At 49.7% G+C, this 23,335-nt stretch overlaps 1 protein-coding gene across 6 annotated transcripts in view; it reads left to right on the forward strand.

The window, feature by feature from the left end:
• RGS6 (regulator of G protein signaling 6) overlaps positions 1-23,335 on the forward strand; it is a 635,113-nt gene that overhangs the window by 605,980 nt on the left and 5,798 nt on the right. For 3 of the 6 annotated variants that reach the window (XM_030812880.1, XM_030812877.1, XM_030812884.1), the window contains exons 17-18: positions 2,705-2,758; positions 15,949-16,015. The exons of the other annotated variants lie outside the window; for them this stretch is intronic. In XM_030812880.1, coding sequence (XP_030668740.1) covers positions 2,705-2,758; positions 15,949-16,015 — 121 coding nt within the window. The remainder of the gene's footprint in view (positions 1-2,704; positions 2,759-15,948; positions 16,016-23,335) is intronic. 6 annotated transcript variants of the gene reach the window in all.

Genomic DNA, 23,335 nt, shown 5'->3' on the forward strand with positions numbered 1-23,335 from the left:
ATGTGCCAGGATCCTGTCTGCGTATCTGGTTGGGACCACACAACTCCAGAGTCCCGGAGAGCATTTATACCCTGCTCTCCGGCCCTTGTGTAGCCCTGGAAAGAGGCCATAGAGTCTGAGAAAGGAAAGAGGACTTCTGGGGTATCCCAACTGTCAGCAGCCCAGCTCTCTGGGTTTCCTGCGTCCCTCCCCACTGTGATGGGCAGTGTGGAGCCTGGCCTCCTGTCGACTCCCCTGCTGGAGGATGTCAATGGAGGGGCTCCTTTGGAGGAGGCCGACACCCTCATACATGGCTCTAATGCCCATTTTTTCTAAGAACTAGAGGAAAGAAAAGTTATAGGAACTTTTGATAATTCCAGCCCAGATCTCATGGGTGAAGGCCAAAGTAAGTTTTTTATTTTCTGTGGCTCAAGACACCTGACCTGATCACAATTTGGTGACTTTCTAAGGCTCTGGTAGTTTGACCAGTCTGGGCCTGTCTACACACCTAGAAGAAGAGAAGCTAGAGGCCATTCAGTCTCTTTGTGGGTTTGAACACAAAGGAAAAATGCACCCCAAACCAGGCTGAGACCCCTGTGGCTGTAGATCCTCCCTTCCAAGAAGAAAACCTCTCAGAGGAGGTCATTTGAGTGAGGAAGGAACTGGCAACCTGCCTGGGAAGAGTTCCTTAGAATTATCCTCCCAGCTCCCGAAGTAAGGGATGTTCTTGAGACAGAAAGCCCTTGCAGATACCAACAACATCTCAATACTGAGGAGCTGTTTCCCCAAACAGTGAAAAAACCTGCTTTCTCCTTCTGTTTCTTCCTGAGAGTCTCCAGGTATGGATCTGATTTGTAACTCGGCACTTTCAGGTAGGCCTAGAGTATTCTTCTGATTTCAGGGACGGGTTCACCGTATCCAGGTCATAAAAGGTATATGAGATTCACAACCTCCAGCGGAGACAGGGAATATGAATCAGCCTCACTTTTCTGCTGAGAACTGACCTGGACAGAGTCTTGAGGCACAGCCTTCTGATCCTTCATCCCTAATTCAGCCTCTTTTCTAATATTTTCAAAATAAATGATAGTCACACCAAAGAACCAGGTTCTCGGGGGTAGGTGAGCTGAGTCCTGAGGGCTACTCTAGGAAACTGCAGTACCAGTGATGGTGGTTTTCCAGGGCAGCTCAATGGCCAGTGCAAGGCAGAGGAGCCAAGTGAGCCAGACCAGTGGCCACCCTCTGTGAGCCAGAGGATAAGAATAATAGGCCGAGAATGCCAGCTGCAAGGCCCAGGACTGGCCTGACTTGAGCCAAATGTATGCCACCCAAGCTGGCCACAGGGTTCAAGCTGAGTCCCGCCATCCCCAGAATAGAGACATATGGTACCCGGGGCCAAGCATGAATCCTTCAGTTCCTAGTACAGGAAGAAAGCCCAGCCCACCTCTGTGGTGTTATGTTGTTTGTGTTGTATTTTCCTTCTGCAACCTCATATCTGTCTTCTGGCAGCCGGCTGAGCTGACAAGGGGCCTGGCTGCCAAGGAAGCCCCCCGACTTCGTCCACACAGGCGGCTGCCTTTGGCCTGTCCCCTCTGCTTTCAGCACAGTCCGCAGACCCACAGGCACCAGGCTGCCTCTTTAGCTCCCTCATTTCAGTTATTTGCTGGGTGTATGTTTGCGTCTATGTGAGTGTGTGCACTCTCCGAACTTCTCAGCCTCGGGCTCAGGACCCTGGAACGGGCTCCAGGATACACTAGCAGGTATTTGAGCGGTCATTCTACTCTCCCGGAACCCCCGCAGGTAGGAAATGTGGAGTGAAGGGAAAGTCGGCAGCACCCCACACCTCTCTTCCTCCTGTAGTAGAGGGAGGCTAGGCCTAGAAGGACATTCAAGGGCTTTGCCTCTCCTCGCCCCTGTTCTGGGAACCCCAGCTAAGAGTTCCCCACGATGGTTTCTGAGCTTCCTCCAGCCTGTCGTACATACATCTTGGCAGGTGTTATGTCACCTTTTGAATACTGAGAAAACACTTTCTCAGAACAATCCCCATCTTATTGTCTTCTGAGACCCAAGACCCTTTGTCCATGGCAAAGGCTAAGAGTAGACCCTCCTTCCTCTAAGGACACAGAACGAGGGTCACTAGGAAGTCACTGAAGTTAGCAAACTTTCTGGCTGCCTCCGGGCAGGGGAATCTCAAGAGAGAAAACAGTCCTAAGGCAGACTCACGGATGAGTAGATAACTTCGCTTCCCCGGCAGCCACTTCCTGACATCCCTCCTACACCCCACTGGCTCTCAGAGCCAGTCTGTTCTGTGTCAGGACTTGGGGGCCCCCAGGGCCACAACCACCAGGACTCCTGCCTGTGGGCACGGCAGGTTGAAAGCAGCAAGCAAGCTGCTCAAACCCACCGACTGTGGTCCTGTGCAAAGTTGTGATGGTTCTGATCCAAGCCCCGCAAGCACAATTCATGGCCCCTGGAGAAGCAAAGCCCCCTCTCTGCTCCCTGCTCCAAGGAGGCGGCACCATTTCTCGTGGGCTTCTGTCTTCTGTCTCTCCCACTGACTCTTCCAACAGCTCTGGCTGCTTCTCTTTTCCCGTTTTTCGCCCCATTTTGCTTTGGTTTTTGTTATTCTTTAGCTGCAGCTGCTGCTGTTTGGGAACCATGTATAAGCTGAAGATTTTTTTTTTTCTGTATTTTTCTCCCTACCCTTTTTTTTTTTTTTTTCCTAAAGCCAGAAAGTGAGCAAGGTCGTAGAACTTCCCTAGAAAAGTTCACTCGCAGTGTGGTAAGTGCAGTCGGTTTTCTTCCCTCAGCTTTTCTTTTGGTTTTGGTTTTTTCTTTCTTCTTATTTTTCCTTTGGTTGTTGTTTCCTTTGGGGTGGGAGGGAGTCCAGTGCTTTCTCCCTCGACTCAGCCCTTTTCTTTTGCGAGTGTCTGCAGCTTCTCTTCTAGGGATGAACATGCAAAAAGAGCAAGCGGCTCCCTCTGCAGAAGGTGCACCCTTGATCGCCCAGCCTCAGGCCTGGGCATTTGATGGTCTGTTCAGGGCTTTGAGGAGGAGGGACCCTGCTGCCCTCGGGGCTGTGCGGTTTGTGCATCTTCTGCAGCAGCCCAGGGAGAAGCCATCGAACTATACCGTGAAATAAATTGGCTCAGAACCGTAGCTCATCAAAAAAAAAAAAAAAAAAAAGCCAAAATTTCCCTCTGTGAACCCTGGCAGTCACGCCGGTGTGGGTCGCGAGCTAATGTTGCTGTGTAGGCGGCTTTTGCTGTGTGCAGAAAGCGGCCGTGCTGCATGGGTCCTGGCGATGTGGCCTAGCTGGCGTGTGTGTTAGCCGCCTCTGCATGAGTCCCTTCCAGCCCCCATCAGCCTCATGTGCACAGTGTGATAGGGAAAGGAGGGAAGTAGCTGAATCCCTGCAGTGTCCTGGGTACTCCCCGGGGGCAAGGTTCTACCGGCCTCCTCAGGCCTTGATTCTAACAGGCTGGGTAAAGATGGGCTTCAGATTCCTACAGGTTCATGGTACGCCCCAGCTAGAGAGTGGTAGAGCTCCCCACAGTGGCACATAAAGACAGCCGTGGCAACAGGTGGGAGTGGGGAGTCCGTGGCTCTTCCCTGGGGTGCATGGCTGAGACTCTCTACCACGGTTTGTAGACCACCACAGGCCAATCTCCTCTTTCCATGCTGGTTGCCCCAAGATTTGAACATTGAGCTCAGTGCACAAGAAATACTCAATCCCGCTCAATCATGGGGCCCATCCTGTACCATGGACATCAAACCAGAGGGAACCAGAGAGCAGGGGTCCCATGCAGGGAACTGGCCACATTCCCTTCCGGAAGGGTGGCAGCCCATTGATACTGACTTGCCTTTGTTCCACCTCTGTTGAGGATGACCACTGCATGACTGGTATACGTATTTCATCCTTTTAAGAAAAAGTCTAAGGATCCTGGGTTGAAAGCAGCCTAGTCATTTACCTGATAGCTAGATGCATTTTAAGTGCATTTAAACATTATCTTGAATTTGCTACATGTAAACCTCAAATAACTCTAGTAGGTGGCAATTAAACATTGGTATCCATCCCTTCCCTTTTCCCTCTCTGTGGCCTTTCCTCATGAGAAATCAGAATGTGCAGAACACAAGGCCTGCGAGTGCCTCGTCTATCTTCATGGCTGGTTTGCCATGGCCACGGGGCTCCACACACCAAGAAGCTGCCACGGGCTGTCAGAGTCAAGGCCTCTGGGACTTCCTTCGCTCCATGATGGCCTGAGAGAAGGTAGTGGGATCCCATCTCTCTCTGTCTGTCTCTTTTGAGGCCTGGCTACTAGGCGGGTAGAGGATGTTAAGGGATTTTGCTGACAAGCCAACGGTGCCTGTGACTCTCAGGTACAAACTGTAAGCAGCCCCAGGAAGCTCTTCAGGGTGACCGTGCAGGCCGCGGGTGCGAGAGAGGAAGCCTGGTAGTTGGACAAAACGTCCAGACATCTTCAGGCTGTTTTTCAAGAGAAGTGAGTATCAAGAAAGGCAAGAATGGTCTCGCCGAAGCTCTGTGAGGGGCATTTATTGATTTCCCTTCATCCCAGAAGTGGTGTTGGCTTGGGGGTTCTCCAAGGTTTGTTAGCAAAGCATTTGGAACAAGAAAGCACCAAGACACCCCTAAGTGTCTGAAGTGCACACATGGGAGAGTTTCAGAGCGAGCTGAAGGAGAAAAGTATCCTAAGCTCCTGAGGGTATGGATAAAAGGCCCAAAACTTAAAAAAAAATACCTAAATTCCCTGCTATTCTTTCTTTTATGAACAAGAAACTCTACTAAGTGATGCATTCAGAATTTGGCGTTCCAGTGGTGGAGATGGATTGCCACCCGTGCTCCTTCTGCTCTTGGGGTGACACCATACCCCCACAAGATATGGCTAAGTTTGGGGATATGACCCATATGTTGGCTCTCAGATTACTTAAGGCTGGAACCCAGGAATCTGGTCTCAACAGCCCAGTGGTCTCATCAAACAGAATTAACTGACCAACCAATATGCCTTGCAATTTGATAGCCATTCTCTGAATATCATAGGTCCAAAGTATTCGATTTCTCTAAGAGAAGATCTACGTGAATGTTTTATCTGCTATATACTGCAAGCTATAAAACTAAATGAAGGGCCAGTTCAATAGCATTCCCATGTTGCTGGGAAAAATGTGTAAGAACATGACCCATGTCATGGGGCCAATAATGGAAATAGGGGAGTGAAGCTGGGCAGCTCACGGACCAAAGACTTGAGGCCAATTACCATTAGGATTAATTGATGGCAAAAAAAAATGATGTTGATCCAGGTGATTGGATAACTCATTCAGCTGGAGGCTTGTCAAGACTGAATCTGAATTCAGAATTTCTCCCCAGAACATGCCAATGTCCTTTCTTTTCTTGGTAGAAGAGAAACACTTGGAAAAAACAAATTGTTCTTTCCAAGTCTTATGTTGTGCCATAATATAGAGGGATTATCTGTTAAGACCACACATGCTCCCTTTTCCATGAGGTCCTAAGGAGACATTTAATGTGGTTCATGGAAGCTTTTAGGGCCATGTTAGTTTGGGTGCCGAAGGGGCCTGGCACTCCTCAGTCAATAGAGGAAGTGCTGTATGAGCTTCTCTTTCGAATGCAAGCTTCATTCCAGGTCACTCAGGACTGGAATATACAAAGCAAATGTCTGGGGACGCTATGCCAAGTATCCTGTCATTTTGCAGACGGAAACCACAATCCTGCTTATTTGATAAGGCCCAGGTTCTGAACTAAACATGACTGAAGTCCACGACAGGGTGCAACTAGCCTACAATGCACGTTCATCCAAAATGGAAAACAAGACTCCCTCTGGTGGGCCCAGCCCCACAGATGCCCAGCTGGCCAGGCAAAACACAGGCTGGCTTTCAGCCCCTTTTGATCCTCAGCTGCCCTTGTGCAGTGAATAACCCACACCACTGTACATGACCGCCCTTGTCCAAGGAGCCTCAGTTTCAGAAAGAAAGAGCTGTAACACATAGCAGCTTCTCCAGGGCCCCCAGTACATGGCCTCAGGTCATGTGATTTGGAGCCCGTCTCTGCCTAATCCTGCTCATGGGGAAGCTTCCTTTCACAGTGGCTGTAACATATGAAAACCACAGTAGGAGAAATCTGGCTAGTCACTGTGGGTTGCCTTTGCTTCACCTTCCAGCTGTTCTTCAGATTCTTTGGTGGGAAGTAAGTCTCAGGCGTTACTGACCAGGGAGAGGAGGTGCCTTCTCTCACTGGAGACTCTTCCTGTTGCTTGGTGATGACCAGCCTGCCACTCTCTGCTGTCTTCCTGGTTTTGCAGTTGACAGAGGACAATAGGAGCATGAAGGTGGCCAGAGCTGAACCGCTCGCCCTCCCACTGCTTCTTGAGACAGAGTCTCACTCTCCCAGGCTGGAGTGCAGTGGCACAATCTTGGCTCACTGCAACCTCTGCCTCCTGGGTTCAAGCGATTCTCCTGCCTCAGCCTCCCGAGTAGCTGGGATTACAGGCACGCGCCACCACGCCCGGCTAATTTTTGTACTTTTAGTAGAGACGGGGTTTCACCATATTGGCCAGGCTGGTCTCAAACTCCTGACTTCCAGTGATCCACCTGCCTAGGCCTCCCAAGGTGCTAGGATTACAGCGTGAGCCACCACACCCGGCCCCCTGCTCGCTCTTAAGTGTGCTTGTTGCTTCAGCTTCCACAGAGTCTACAACAGTGGGGTGGGGCCCTCACCACAGAGGGCCTGACTCTGACATAGAGGACCAGGAGCATGCGTGGGAGGGAGAGGGGGCAAGAGGAAATGGGGCCAAGCCACAGCAGCAGCTCCCTTGTTGAGATACTGGCTGAAGCCATCTGGTGAGAACTCCAACCTGGGGAGGAGAAGCTGGAGAAAGTCCTTTGCTCCTCTGTCCTGTTCCACAGAAAAAGCCACAGAGGGTGATAGCACTGAAGTTAGTTAGGAGAAAATGGCAACCCTGAGTGAGGCTGGTGTCAGCCTCCCTGGGTACCTTTGGACGCTCAGTTGAAACCTTACCTGCCCTCTTGAGAGCTTCATCAGCTCCAGCCTTGGGCTCCAAAGATAGAAAATGGGGTTGCTGGTGCCAGAGCAAGTACTGGAGGCCACGGAGGAGAGGGGAGAGGAGGACCAGGCGTTCATCCACCTCCTAAGAGAGCATCGAAGTTTAGCTTTGCCAAGGTGCTCCTTGGAATTGCAGCAGGAAGGGCCGGAAGCTGCAGAAGGCTTGGCATGTGATGGGTGGCATCTCTGCGACAGGCTTTCCTGTCCTGCCTGCCAAGGAATGCAGCAGGCAAGTCAGATGGGGAGCGGGAAGCTCTGGGAGCCAGCTGCCACTCAGCCTCCCTCACCCCCTCCTTCCCTCCCCCGTTCCTTCCCCTGCCAAAAGCCAAGGAAGAGCTAATGAGAGCCAAGAAGTCAACAGCTCCCTCACCCCTCTCCAGGCAGCTCTGCAGAGAGAAATGCCCAGGTGCTGACCGGAAGTGGAGGGCTGAGGCTCTCTGCAGGGGAGGGAGCAGGCAGGCAAACCAGGGCCGTCAGCCAACCGACAGGAGCAGCTCCTGCCCCAGGAAGGCGGTGATGGTTTCCCCTCCTCCTCAAGGTTTCATGGGGAACAGCCTTGCACCCTGGTGGAATGAGTTCCCAAATACCTAGACTCAGCAGAGTCCCCAGAGGGCTTTGACCTCAGTTGAAATGATCTTTCTGTGCCTCTGGCAAGGGCCAATTGGCTAAAAATCTTTCCAAAGGGTTAGTTTTTATTGCAAAGAGTCCTTGGACTCCTTTGGGACCACTGGGTCACAAACATTAGTGCCAGCCTCTCCCATCTCAGAGCGCTGAGATCCAGTTGCAGTGAAACCCTGGCCCTGGCTGGAGCTGGAGGGAGACTTCCATCGAAGTGTTTGGGAAGGAAAGCACGGAAACCTGCCTCTCTGGAGCAGCGAGTGCATGTCCTGGGACTCTGAGACACCTCAGCAGCCCTCCTGCAGACTGGCTCCTGCTTCCAGCCTCAGCTTGCTAGCTATGTGACCTCAAGCAAATCACTAGCCCTCTCAGAGCCCTGGTTTTCTCCTCTGAAATGACTTGGACTAGGTCATCTCGATGGTCCCTTCCAGCTAGGGGTGTCCTACAGGTCTGTGCTTCCCTCTGTCCTGAGATTTCTGAGTTGTATGACTCATTCCTTAGAATGGGAGAGGAGCTGTCTTCTTGCCCAGTTAGTTACCTGATTCAGAAGTGCCTGCCAGCCTGTGAGGCTGGGAAATAAACCGTGGATAGACTTGAGTTGGGTGTATTTACAAAGCCTGGACATGCACTGGCAGGAGAACTGAGTGCCCCGGACTCCCCACACCTACACCACAGACCCTGCTCAGTTGTTCAGGGTTCACTCGTCCACGGTGAGTCGCCGGAGGGTCAGGGAGGACTCACAGAGAACAGGGTGAGTGCCCTACACCCTTCAGCTTGCCAGTTCTGCAGTCCCCGCCCTTCCGGTCTGGATGCCCAGCTGTGTGTGTGTCAGGTGGGGTCAGCTGGGCAGAAAGGTGGACAGCAGGGTCAGTGTTGCCACAGCACTGCATGCACTGTGGGGTCCCAGGGGCACTATGGGTATAGGAAGGGATGAAATGTGAGCACTCGGGAATCTCAGCACACTCTGCTGCTTACCTGCTACCAGGCTTTCTGGTTCCCTAGGGAACCCCGGGCCAGCTTGTCGCTGTCCTCTTTTAGAGATGGGAAATAAGAGTACAAGAGACAGTGTTATCCTGTTTACAATCAGTGGCGAAGTTCGTGGTTAAGACCAGGTTACAACTCCTCTATGCTTTGCTTTTTATCTTGGCTCTGTGTGAAATTAGGAAAAGCATATTTACTGTTATAGTTTTTGTAGCTGGAAAATGAAAATATAAAAGTCTATTTTTTTTATAAACTACAAAATGTAAAACAACAGACTCAGTATGGCTGGTGGGTGCAGCGAAGACACAGTGACAAAGTGGCTCCTCACGGGCTTGACAGGAGTCTCGAGACTTTTATCAAAAAAGGCCAGAAGTTGGTTGTCATTTTTGAGACGCTGGGCCCTAGACCCTGACGTTTCCCTTGGAAGGAGGAACCCCCAGCTGTTCCCACTGATGGTTCAACCTGTCCGCCAAAAGCAGCCAAAATGCCCTCCCCACGGAGTGCCCACTTGGAGAAAAACCCCACTGGTGACTCACCATCTGGACATGTGGGGCAATCAGGGCCCGTTGGGGGCAGCTGATCCTGGCTTTCCCTGGCCGGCCCTCCCTCGACCCCCGCCCAGGCCCTCTCCTGCCTTCCCCAGACCCCAATGTGCCAAGCAGTCAAGTGAAAATCAAATCCTCTGAGGCAGAAAGACACAGCTGTGTGTTTACAGCCACTGATTCAGATCCAAATCGCGTACCCTGCCAGTCTCTAGCAAGGCAGGCTGGGGGCAAAGTGTGTGTATGCCAAGCAGGGATCTATTTCGGGAGGTGACCTGCAGGCCTTCGCCATGGCAGTGCCTTCCTCCCACCCACTCTCAGGAAAGGCGCTCTCACTTTACAAGCGGCTGATGATGGGGTTGTGGGGTCTCGGCATGCTTGTCACTTGTGCAGTCAGACCCCAGTGCCATCCTCATGCAGCCACATGGGAACTGTGTGGGCTCCCACCTGCCTAGTAAGAAGGCAGAGAGTGAAAGGGAGTGCAGGGCCCCCCACAGGATAAACAGCAGGAAGGCCAACCACTTAGAAGACAGGATGCCCGCCTCTGCCTAGGACAGAGCCTGCCTCAGTCCTATCTGGGAAGCAGCAGCACCGCAGCAGAAGGGGCCAGAGAAAGAGCATCCAATGGCAGGAGTCTGGCAAGGCAACAGCACTGCCAATGTCAAGGTCAAGGAGAGGAGACCCAACTCTGCCTGTGGTCCAGACTGGCAAGTTCAAAGAGAAGTCAGAGAGCTTCAAGTCTGAGGACCTCAAAGGCCAAGAAGTAAGACCCCCCCACCCATGGAAGTCCCCCCCAAAACGAGCTCCTGGTGGAAACAACAGGGGATGCTTCCCCTTTTTAAAATAGCGAATGAGTGTCCCTGGTTTGAGTTGAGTTAGGAAAGCATGACATTTTGGAAGGAGGCCAGCATACGTGTCCATAGGTAGGAATGGCCTGTAAGATGTTGCCCTCCTGCAGTGTGGCTAAATGGGACACTGCCAGGGGCGGGGAGGGGTGCTTAGAAGGACTCAGAGCAGTGGGATTTTTAGTTTTGTCATGTTTGCCCAAAGGTGGATGAGAGAAAGACCCTTGGGTGTTTGCTTAGTGGCTTCCCAATGGGTGGGAAGGTGAGATGGGGTTGGAAGCATGGAGCCACCCCAGCAGTGGCAGGGCCCACAGGGCAGCGGTTCTTCCATGCCCCCTAATCATGGCCACATCCTATCAACCTGAGCAACAGCACCATGGCCACATATGGGAATGGGCCTCGTTGGTGTAATATTTGGCAGATTCTCTCCACACCCCCCATGGCGGTCTGGCTTACTGTAGAAGGGTAACCTTAAAAAATACATTCCCCACTCCAGAAAATACTCACATGTGGCCTGTTAGCAGTACAATAAGGGTGAAAGCAATGTCCATTTCTTCCTCCCTCCCCCTGCTCACCTCCACTTCCCTGTTTGCCCCTATGTAGGTGAAGTGAGTATATTCAGCGTCTTCATGGCAGGTGAGAGGGTGTATTAATCCATCTATGTCCGCTGGAAAGGCAGTCTCTGAGTGGGCCACAAGGGTTCAGCCATGGCCCATCCAATATCCTTTTTGATGACTTGGATGAAGAGACAAACATTCCAACCACATTCAAAGATCCAGACCTCCAAAGTGTGGCTCATTTGGTAGATAATGGAATTATATTTGGAAAGCATTTCCTGCAGCTGGGATGATGGGTCAAAAACAGATAACATTTTACCAGATCATATTAGTGTGTTGTTTTTTTTTTTTTTTTTTTTGAATTCGGTTTCCCAACTACAGGATGGCATTTGTAGCCTTTCCTAAAAATCAAGTTAAAAAAAAAAAAATGACGACAAGCTTAGTGTAAGCAAATGCATAATGCAGCTGCTTTCCAAAGGGCAATTTTAGGCTATATAACAAAAGTGGGAAACGAAAAGTGTTCCGTTGCTTTTTGTTGCTCTAAGCAATATTAAGTCTTGGTTCCAAGCCCCCACATTATCAGGAACTTTAACATCTAGAGACAATTCAGAGAGAAGAACTAGAGAGAGAAAGTGACCCTGGAAGCCACATCGGAAGAGGCTGGAGTAAAAATGTCTAGCCCCCCAGCAGACTTGACGGCCACCGTGAGCTCTTTGCATTTGTCTTCAAGAGTGGACACTTCTGGGTTGCTCCAGAGAGCAAGGCTAGAGCAAATGGCTAGAAGATAGATAGAAGATACTAAAAATATTCTAACAATAACAAAATATTCCAACAATGGACTATGTCCCCTTCAAAGGGTAACAAGCTCCGTGCCTAGCCGTTTAGAAGCTGAATGGCCAAGGATAGTGCAGAGTAGGTATCCACACCAGATCCCATGATCTTTTGCAACTGGAATTCTATGCTGCCCCAAATACTTGTTAAATGGATCTGACTGCATTTCATTCTGTGGTTTATAAATAAGTCGTGGAAAAGGAGAATGAATTATAAGGAGGGAGTTTGCTGAGATTGGAGGAGAGGGATCTGAAAGACTCAAGACTAGACTCTGCCTTGAGGGAGAAAAAGCCACAAGATGACACACTCAAAGCAAGGGAAACCATCAGGAAGTGGAATTACTGCCCTTCACATGTCATCCTTGCCTTTTTTTCTGTTATTTTGTGTTTTTTTGTTTTTTTTTTGTTTGTTTGTTTGTTTTTGTCATTGGCTGCCACAGCAGCTGAGCTCTGGGCAACAGGGCTCTCTCTTCTAATGCCTGAAAGGAGGTCAGCGAGTGGAGGACACAGGCGCCCACTGGCACAGGGCATTGGCAACCATCGTGCAGTGAGCCCCAGCACAGCCAGGGTGGCCATGTGCATGGGGCGTCCTGGCCCGAGGTTGAAGAAAGCTCGTCCTGTCATAGTTCCCATCCGGAAAGGGTGTTTTGTTGAAAGCAAAAAGGATCATAAAGTCACTTGCCTTTTACCCAATGCCAGTTCCAGATTCCAGGTAAATGAGCTAACATCAAAAACACCTCAGCCGGCCGGGCATGGTGGCTCACATCTGTAACCCCAGCACTTTGGGAGGCCGAGACAGGCAGATCACCTGAGGTCAAGAGTTCGAGACCAGCCTGGCCAACGTGGTGAAACCCCGTCTCCACTAAAAATACAAAAATGAGCCGGGTGTGGTGGCACAGGTCTATAATCCCAGCTGCTCAGGAGGCTGAGGCAGGAGAATCACTAGAACAAGGGAGGTGGAGGTTGCAGTGAGCCAAGCTTGCACCACCTCACTCCAGCCTGGGTGACAGAGCAAAACTCCACTCCACCACCCAAAAAACCCCACCTCAGCCTGGCCAGGAGCAGGGCACACCCCCAGAGGCCTCGGAGTGAGGAGAAACTGTGCCCCCACCCTGGCTTCCCTCCTCTGGGGCCCTGCCAGGGGGACTTGTCCTCAGCCCAGCTCAGGGAAAGGGAAGGGTTCCCATGTCACATTCTTTCCAGCTGTCCTAAGAACCACCCCGATTGCCGATGACACTCCCTCCTCTCTTGGGCTTCACCAGGGCTGCTTTCAACTCATCGTGGGATTGTGTAATTATGGTGATTACAGCTTGTGACTTTTTTCCTCTCTTCATCTTTTGCTTTCAAATTCTTTGAGGCCTCTCATTAAACATGGCGATCCCGGTAAAGTCAGCAAAGTTTTAATAAGACACTTTTTATAATAAGACACTTTTTACAGCTAAAGAAAGCCCAGTCAGGGTTGATTGCTACTATGTTCTCTCAGATATTCCATTAAAAGTCTATCAGGCGCAGTTGGTGCCTGGGTATAAGAGGTCAGGGAGAGGGAGGGCAGGGAGGCAGAGGGCACCTGTACTTAGTGACAGGGCTGGAGAACCATTCCACACCATGCCCCTGGCCTTTTTCGTTTGCACCAAGCGCCAAGTGCATCTGAGCCCCTGTGCCTAATAGGAAAAGACAGACTGTCAAGCAAGGACTGAAAGCCTGGCCTTAACATCATAGCACATTACACTGGGAAATGGAGATGGAGCATCCAAGACAACACTCAACCCAACCTTGTAATCTGCAGCAAAAGTAGTGGGGGAATTCTGATACGTGCTCTGTCCTGGTTAATATTGGAAGGTTCTGAGGCATCCATAATTCTAAATAATTAATTAAAGGAGTCAATCACTAGCCTTTGTGAGTCATCACGATCCAGTGGTTTTACACCTGATAGAGGTTTCCTTGGTAATGATTCAGCTTCACATCTCATTCTTGGCTAGTCTTTAATCATAGCTTGCTTGCTTTCTTTTTGTTGTTGTTGTTTTGGTTTGGTTTTTGGTGGGGTTTTGTTTTGTTGTTGTTTTTTGTTTGTTTTTTTTTTTTTTGAGACAGAGCCTTGCTCTGTTGCCCAGGCTGGAGTGCAGTGGCACAATCTCAGCTCGCTGCAACCTCCACCTCCCAGGTTTAAGCGATTCTCCTGCCTCAGCCTCCTGAGTAGTTGGGATTATAGGCCTGCACCACCACACTCAGCTCATTTTTGTACTCTTAGTAGAGACAAAGTTTCACCATGTTGGCCAGGCTGGTCTCGAACTCCTGGGCTCAAGTGATCTGCCCACCTTGGCCTCCCAAAGTGCTGGAGTTACAGGTGTGAGCCACCATGCCCAGCTCATAGCTTTCTTGAATAGTTATCAGAGCTGTAGGACATCATGAGAAGGACCATCAAGGAGCATGGGTTGTGTGTGTGAGCCCCGTGACCCACCCTTCAGCAGGTTCATCCAGGTTCCCCTCATTTCTGTATTCCCTGGGGACTACACAGATGCCCACACAGTGAAGTGCATCTTGCTCCAGCAGGACTGTGTTTCTGAGAGGCCCCTGACTGGCTGCTCGTGGCTGACAGTCCCGTACCAACCAGACTGCCTTTTACCCTGCAGGTAGCCAGTTACCTCACTACCTGTGTCTCCAAAGAGCAAGGAGCTGGGTTGTGACTGAGCAGCACCAAGCACCTGGAGTTAAATGTCAAAAATGTGGCAGGGACATTTCCCCCAACTGCATTCCCATCCACTACTGAAGGTGACCTGCTTGCGTGACCCCTTGAGAACAACGTCCCTTTAGTACCCACCAAAATGCAGAGAAGTAAGCTAAGTTTGAGACAGGCAACCCCAGCTGAATCCCTTTCTCTCCACCTGATATTATATGACCCTGGGCAAGTCACTTGCATGTCCGACGGGTACAACAAAGCCCGCTGCACAGGGTAGGTGTTGGCATTAACTGAGGATGTGATCGCAAGAGCTGCCATTTATTGGGAGCTCACACTCACGGTGTTGTACTGTGTCATGCTGGCTTTGCCTGGATGGACTTCGGTTCTACTTCAGCTCCATCACTTAGCTGTTTGAATTGCACAGCTTCTCTAAGCCTCAGTTTCCTTATCCATAAAAGGGAGATAAGAGTAAATGCACAGTAATAAAATGCATAACATCCTTAGCACACTGTGTGCCGTGCGTGTGCTTAACAGGTATAGCTCTTAGAATTAGTTTCATCATTATGATATTATTTGCAGCTCATACTTAGCTCTGCGCTTATTACCTTATTTAATTTCCAACAATATTCTTCAAGATAGGCATCATTATATATATTTTGTAGTTGAGGGTGGGTACGTGGGTATATCCTATATGACAGTCTGTGCAAAGTGCATGTATTACAGAGATCAGCTCACAGTAACTACTCAATAAATGGCAGCTATTATTGTTGGCTTATTTTTAAAGTCAACTCAGAGAGTTTTTCTGCATTTCCTGGAAATGAAGGGACTGTGGTGCCCAGCAGGCCAGCTTCTGTTCTATGGTTGATTTCCTGGGGCCGCTAGTACTTCCCGGGAAGCTGTGGGAACTGGGGGGCTTGTCAGCCTGTAAGGTGCTGGGAGGTGGGGAGGGCCACCAGGCAAATGGTGCACGTGTTATGGGGATCTGGCATTTGGCCCCCTACTGAGGTGAAGGACCCGAAGGTGCCTCCTGCTACCAGACACAGATAAGGAATGGGTCTACCCAAAATAAGAAGATGAAATCCACTCCTCCAAATGTAGCCCTCCACATGACAGAAACACTCACCTCTCAGCTGTCTGCTTACCTGGAGCCACCCTGGGCAATGCAACCTCAACAAGTCCAGTTGCTCCGTCAGTCCGATAAACAGAGCTTTCTCTTTTTTAACCACTTATTCCAAAGCGAGGTAGTGGAGGAGTCAAAAGCACGTGGCAGGGGATGCTTTGAAATTCCTTGATAAACCGGACCCCTGGGGTGGGCACTCCTACTGCCTATAGTACTGACAGAAACAGAAGTGGAGAAGTTATTTCCAGTGAGGTCAACAAATGGCTTTTTCATGGGGGAGAATTCCATTTATATATATATATTTTAAGGTAAATGCTTTAAGTTTGCAGTATTTGTCAGAGTGGCATCTTAGGAGCTGACATAAAACTCTACAGCCAAACAAGTGATTGCCTATGCACCTTGCATGAGATGCTGCTGTAAGTGCCTGTGGTCTAAACATGCACATGAACGCATGCACAGGTGTATGCACATGTGCACAGGTGTATACACGGGTGCATGTGCTGCCTGCCTGATGTTCGCCTCTGTGTTCAGTGTATGGTGTGCATATAACCATAAGCTGCAAACCTGCAAGTGTCTCTGTTGCATGGATTGCATGCCCTCTGCAGCTGTGTGTGTGTCCGGGCAGGGGCTCCTCTAAAGCCACAGGTCTTCACAGTTTCAGCTGGATAAGTTATTCTTCACTTCCCTTCCTAAAAACACAATTGCCTAGTGCTGCTGGCGCAGAGTCAGAATGGCCGCTGCATTTCACCCCCGAGGTGGCTTCCTTCCAGCAGTGGGTGAGTGATCCCGGCGTTCGCACGCTCTCTAACCTGTGGGATCCTTCTGCACAGAAGGTGTTCCAAAATCCAAAAGAGATGATCTGTTTGTCCATGGCATCGTCTCTGCCCACCACTCCTGTTCTCATGCCCCGGTTCCAGGGACAGTCAGCAGCACCCATTTCTTGGTGTCTCTGTTTTTTCTGCCCATTTTTTGTACCCATAGTTTTTCTCTCCTAAGAAACAAGGAGCTGAGGGGTCCAGAAATGATGCTGAGATGAGTCCCTTGTCCCAGAGGCAATGTGCAGATAACATCCTTAGGTATTGACCCAGTAACTCTCTTCTCCTAGTCCCATTCCCTAGCAGAACAGGGAATACCCACCCCACCTTTGAAGATGCTTCTAAATCCAGTAGCAGCATCCTTAGGCTTCATTTCCCGGTGAAAGCTTCCATAACTCTTCCCCTGTGGGCCCTGGGCCAAATCCTGCAGGAAACATAGCAATCTCACATTTCTACACACTATACCATCGGGGAGAAGAAAGCTGGGAAACCGCCCATTCCCTGTCCCATGGGGACTAAAAGCATCTCAGCAGCACGTGAAAAGAGCCTGTAGGGAAATAAGGTTCTCTGTAGCTAAGAATTTCAATGACCTAAGTTTCTGTCCGGGTATCTCCTGAAAACGGTGCTTAGTCTGTTTCCTGCTATACTTCTTCTTCAGGTTAGGAATGCATGTCTGATAAGTGCCTGCTAAATTGCATTCCTGATAGTGGGGAAGAAAGAAATGAGCTGGCCCTCTTTTCATATGCATCCAAATGGACATGGACATTCACTGAATTGTTATGCTTTTGTGGGGGGATAAGAGGTCAGCAATTCTAGGCTTCGCCTTTTCAGCTGGCTAAACCAAGGACCCTAAGAAATGTATGTGTTTTGGGTGAACACATTTGCGAGAGATAAGTGTCCTTAGGAGGATGGAGTCAGAGTCCTCATAGGTCCTCAGGAGAATCACATGCTGCCAACCAAATAACTTTCTCTTGCCGCTTTGTCCACAACATCAAGTAACTAAATTCCAGCTTCACTGTCTCCCGTAGTCATAGTCAAGAGTTACTTGAATTTCCTAGTTGGAAAAAAGTAGCATCAACTTGTTGCCAATAGCAACACAGCCGTGTCCCTTTCCTAGAGCCTTTTGGTCCTTGCCTAATTTGGAGTGAACCAGAGCTTAGATGCCAGAGTCCATTTGGGAAGGAGGAGGAGAAGAGGAACAGGCGGGCATTAAGTGGGTCACAGGAAGACAACGCCACCGAGAGGCCTTACAGGCAGAATGCCACCCTCATTCCACTCTTGAAGCCACCAAGAATTTCCTGCAAGCTGAGAGGAGAAAGAGCAATGGGGTTGTTCCGTCAGATGAGAGGAGGGAGAGCAGAGAGATCTGGTGTGAAAAGGGGGCATTTCCACCACACGGGGAGGCAGAGTAGCAGGGAAAATGGAGATGCACAACTTGGACATGAGACCGGGGAGTCTGGGCCTGGCATTCTGCCACTCATGTAGGGCTCAGCTGCTGAGTCCTTGTCTCTCCCACCATCCCTGCCCAGCTCTGGATTTGTCCCTGCACAGCTGGGGGGCCATGGAGAAAGGTCCCCCATCACTCAGCAAAGCTTGACAGGCAGAAGTAAGTGATGAGCATGGTGAGGCCAGGGTCAGAGGTGCCAGGAACACCAGCAGGGAGGGCTTCCCCCACCTGGCTGGGCACCCCAAATTAGGCACTTGGCCTAGAATGATTTAAAGTGGGGTTGGTTTTCATTAGAGTAAGGCCACCCTGCCTGCCCCACCTTAGAAAGGGAAACATCACACCTGCTTCTGTCCTCCCTGGGGCATTTGCCATGTGTGTTCCTAGAGGCATCAGCATCAGTAACACAGAGCCACAAACAGAATGGTGGCTTCACCCGGCCTGTCCAGCAGCTACCACCTGAAATCTACATGCACCAAGCCATGGTGATCTGCGCCCCAGCTCAGTGCAGTAACCAAAAGCCCCTTTTGCCGGGCTTGTCAGCCAGCAGATGGCACCTCCTTTCTCTCAGGCTTTCCAAATGGGATGAGGGGAAGCCCCTTTGCAGCGTAGAACCTGCCTGATAGGTTCAAGCGTGCTCAAGAACTTAAGTTCTTTTCTCAGGGAAGTTGAGAAAAATCAACCTGCATTGCCCAGAGAGGTTGCCCAGTGCGAGTGGGCACAGGGGACTCCTTCATCCCTGAGTGTTTCCATCTGCCTCCTTCCTTGAGAGTGACAGCCACATGCAAAGTAAGAGGGGCATGGGTCGTGAAGGCCAACCAACTCAGGTTTGCCACTGTCTAGCCATGCACTCCCAGGCAAGTTACTCAAACTCTGAGTCTGTTTCCTTGTTCATTTAGTGGAGTTTATAGAAATGCCTAACTGGCAAGCATGTTGTGGACATAAGTGCGGGTGCTTGTAAAATGCCTCGCATGCTTGACACACAATAGTTGCTCAATGATCCATCAGGAGGTGGCTGTTAGTAACTGTCCTCACAGCTACCTGTGTTCCTAGTGGGGGACCATCCCCACCATGCCGCTGTCAAGGCCTGGGTGATTTGAAGAGCAAGGCACTTGAGGAGGGAGGGCCCATGAGCTACCCATGCCATTCCATCAAATAGGCCCATGGGAAGATCAGGGGATAGGTGGGTCCTTTTACATTTAATCCAGATAGGAGAACTGGCAATTCTTCTTTTGTAAATTCAAAAACTTTAAAATATTTTAAAGCACTGGTAGTTGCCAATTATATTAGTCCATTTTCACATTGCTATAGAGAAATACCTGAGACTGGGTAATTTCTAATGAAAAGAGGTTTAATTGACTCACAGTTCCACGTGGCTGGGGAAGCCTCAGGAAACTTACGATCATGGTGGAAAGCGAAGCAGTCTTACTTGGCAGCAGGCAAGAGGGAGCAAGTGTGTATTAACACTTACAAAACCATCGGATCTCATGAGAACTCACTCCCTATCAGGAGAATAGCATGGGGGAAATCACCCCCAGGATCCAATCACCTCCCACCAGTTCCCGCTCTCAACACGTGGGGATTACAGGGATTACAATTCAAGGTGAGATTTGGGTGCGGACCCAGAGCCAAACCATATCACCAATACAGGATGAGTAAGGTGTCTGAGCCTACTAGTGGTCCCAGTGACATTCTGTGGGAATTGCTTTCAGAAGACATGACTGCTGGGTACCTCCTCCATCCCCACTGTTTACCAGGCAGAGCCTGAGTGTTTATATCACTGTACATAAGAATGTGGGGGTTGGGGGGCTGCTGTTTCAAGAAAAAAATCCATTATGTTTATTTTGATCAAATTTCTTATTTTTTAAACAGGTTCAGTTTTAAGTATTCATGAATGTACCATTTATTAATTCTTCAATCAGTGAACTTCTCTTTTTTGATTAATTCACTTTTCATCTATCCCTTGACTTTTTTAAAAAATTGGGGTATTGTTTTATGTTTGTGATATAGCTTCCTATTTTAAAAGGGTCAAATAAAAAAATATTTTAAAAGCATATAAAATGCCCTTAAGCCCCTGAGAGAGATGAGGAAGCTTGCCAAGGCCCTACAAGTAACACAGACCCCAGGAGTGGGTCAGCCACAGGCTCCCGCCCCTCCTCACTGCAGAAGGGTGAGAAAGACAGGAATAGCCTCTCTTCCTTCCCATGCTGCTCTGACCTACCTCTGTTGTGGAGGAACCATAATGGGTTCCATAGCCCGGTTTTTCCATTTCATATGCCCCACCTTGTTTCACAGAGTTGAATAGAGGGTGATAAGAAACAGAGAATTTAAAAAATGTTTTGAAATTATTCTAGGTTAAGTGTGGATTTTCCCACCATCGCCTGCCAGCGTTTCTCAGACAGACAGCACTCTCTCTCCCCAGTTTTAGACATCACTGAGGAAGAAGATGCCACGGAATTCTTTGCATTCCCTTTTAAAATCACTTCTTTTGCTTTGCTCAGTGGAGAAGGAGCACCAGGGGCAACAACCTTCCGGGAGTCACCCGATGAAGTCAGGCAGGCCTTTGGCTTCTCCCATCCTGCTGAACCCAAGCCAGGATCCCCTACCTTTCCACCTGTCTCTTGGGCTCCTGACCCTTATCCTCAGCAAGTCTCCCCCAACCCCACCCCAGGCCTCTAATTCCACACATATACATCCTTTATGAACTTGAGCACCATCTATTCAAAGGTGACCTTCAGGCTCCTTGAGAGCACGACTCATCTCTGGGGCCTCCACTTCTTGCCTGCTAAGGTTGCTTGGTGAGCTGTATTCAACAAAACACCATTTTTCATGAGCAGGGATGAAAAATGCCTGTGTGTCACACCAAAGGGATCCGTTTGCATCAATGGAGGTTAGAAATAGTGTTCCACATTAGTTCTGTTGCAAGTTCGAATTCCCCAACAGAGGAATCCAGGTTCCTCCTGTACTGGAGGGGGAAGCATTGAATTTCTCCAAACCCAGGGATGGGCCCAGCAACTGAAGGAGGGTAAGGAGTGGGAAATTCCAAGGCGTAGATGTCATAGCTGGGACTTTTTTTTCCTAATTTCTTTCTTTTGAGATATAATTATACACGGTAAAATGAACAGACCTGAAGTACATGGCTCAATGAATTTGACAAGTGTATGCACCCGTGTAACCTATACCCCATCACCCTAGAAGGCTCCTTCATGTCCCTTTCCAATCAATTTCATCCTCCTCCTCCAGGGGCAACCGTGGTTGATTTCTTACCCCCATAATAGCCTGGATTTTGATTTGGCAGACTTGAGACCTGTAACTTTGGTCTTAGTTCATCTGAGCAGATCAGCAAAAGAATCTCATCAGAAGCTCAGATGTCTTTACTCTCTTAGCATTGAAAAAGATCCTCCCTGAGCCGCTAGTGCTTGGCTCTGCTGTCCCCCAGTATGCCCCAATCTGACCCCCCAGGGCTACTCTTTGAGCCACAGCCCTCCTCCCAGCCAAAGAAAGAGTTTAGCATCAGTCTCCCAGGTAAGTAAGTGGCAAAAGCTCTTGGTAACCCAGATAGTGCATGCTTTGTCGATTAATATGTGGAAGTGCAATGCACAGAGCCACAGCATGTCAAGCAGCATGTTGATTTTTCTCACTGCACAAAAGGGGGCCATTCCTTTTGTGTGTTTCCTTTCAGAAACAAAGGATTCCATGACCACTTTCTTCCAGGCTCCTAGCCGTCAAGATGGCCACAGAGCTGAAATGATTAATCAGAGTGGAGGGTGGGAATTGAATGTGTGGGTGTTAGTGAACCCAGCACTGAGCCCATGGTCCATGAAATTGAAGGATCCCAAATTCGACTGGATTACAGTCTGCCAAATGTCTCAAAGGTGAAAAGCACTTTGTCGGTATGCAAAAGCTTTGGTGTCTCTGGAATGTACCTTCTCTGCAGCTCAGTTCTTAATCACTGTATATTTTTTTCACTTGGACAAAGGCTGCCTGCTAATAGCATTTTCAACCATCCTCAGCTGCTTCACTCAGCTACGCCAAGGCCTCGGGCTGAGCTGGCTGCAGTTTCCTGGCACCATGATCCATTCCCAACTGACCAGCACTGAGGAACATTACACATTCACACCCTGAAAAAAAACTGCTTCCTCTGTAACTATGCAAATGCCAGACACAGGCAGGCAGAATTACCATTCCCCTTCCGAAGTGGTTCCTTCAGGATCATCCAAACTGGAGACAGGGATGAGAGTAAAGAGAGGGGGTAGTGCCCTGAAGGGTACAGGCAGGAGCTCCCCTCTCTCTGGGCGGAGTGGATTCCTCAGGAGCTTCCCGCAAGCCTATAGGGGCATGCACTTTGGGGCAGCTCATCTCTGAACACAGGTAGCCTCTACTATCAGATTTCACTTTGATCACTGAAAACTACAGAAGCCTCAGCTCTTCAGAAGGGAAGCAGCTGCTGAGCAAGTGGGATTGCAGTATTTCTTTCCCAAAGCCCCCGGCCAGGCATCTAGCCATGCCTGCATCCTGCATGATTAACCCCCTTCCAGCCTGAGCCTGCCCTCACTCACCCGGGAGGTCACTGGGTAGCGTTTAGATTGCAGCTGGGCTGAGCTGCTTCTCAAGCCGACCTGAACCCTCATAACCTCCATCTTTAGCAGCAGAGCTGGCATTTGGTAAATGCGCGAAAGCAGGAGAGGGGAAGAGGGAGACAAAAATGCCAAGCAACACCGCCTGGGTTGCTGAGAGGTTGGGAACAATCCCAAGGATGGCCCCTAAGCTGGTCAGCTGCACCATCCTACCCTGAAATCCTGGGAAATAAAAGCAGCTGGGGGAAGCGGAGGAGCGGGCAGTGACAGGCTGGCCACAGGTCCTTGGAGTCAGAGCTGTGAGGCTGAGCTCCAGGATTTAGTCAGGAAGAGATTAATTAGTGCCTTCAAGCCTAGCCCAGCCCAGCCCAGCCCAGCCCGTTCTGTAGAAAGGGGAAGGGTTGAGGGTAGGGAAGCCTCAGGGCCAAATTCACCTAAAACAAATAAATAGACACATAATCCTCCAGAAATAGAGTCTCCAACCTCCCTCAACCCACAGTCCCCTCTCCAGCCAAAATAACCTTGCTAATAGGAACGAGGCTGCAGTGAAGGTTTGGGCAACTGGTAAACCTCACCTCCTTTGTCTCTGGGCTTTGAATGTACACAGTGGCAACAGACTCTTATTCAGAAGCTTGAGTGATTTTTTTTTTCCCATCCACCAGCTAAATGAGAGCCCCAAATGCTGTGGATAGCAAACTCAGAACATATATATTTGGGTACACAATGTGTGATTTGTGGCCCTGATGGAGGAGGGATGGGAGGAGGAGGAGGAGCTGATATTGGTGTGTGGTGGTTATCACAGCAATAAGCGGCACCTAAGAGGAAAGAAAACTTCCTTTGTGCCTTTCATAGAACAGGGATGGACATGGGTAACAGGGGGTAGGGGAGGTTTGTAAGAGCTCTCACACAAGGAGGCCCCTAGACTCAGCAGCCCCGTGTTTCCCCAGCAAGGATGCCCCACACCCCCATGCTTCCTGCCTTCAGGCCTGCCCTAGGAAGGCACATTCCCGAGTGACAAATGCCTCACTCTCTATGTAAGAAAGGGCACTCAAGGAGAGTCACCGCTGGGTGTGTGCCACAGAACCCGGGGCTGGGGGGAGCCCTTGAAGGTCAGCCTCTGCCTTCTAAGAGCTATTGTTGTACCTAACCTGGTCTAGACAAAGGAGTAGTCATTCTGTCTTAGTGATTTTCAAAGACTGACACCATAACCCTCTTGGATTTTTTAAAAATCTGATTAAAAACTCCTTAGCCAAGTATAAA

The sequence above is a fragment of the Nomascus leucogenys genome, chromosome 1a, assembly GCF_006542625.1.
Source record: "Nomascus leucogenys isolate Asia chromosome 1a, Asia_NLE_v1, whole genome shotgun sequence".
Classification (NCBI taxonomy): domain Eukaryota; kingdom Metazoa; phylum Chordata; class Mammalia; order Primates; family Hylobatidae; genus Nomascus; species Nomascus leucogenys.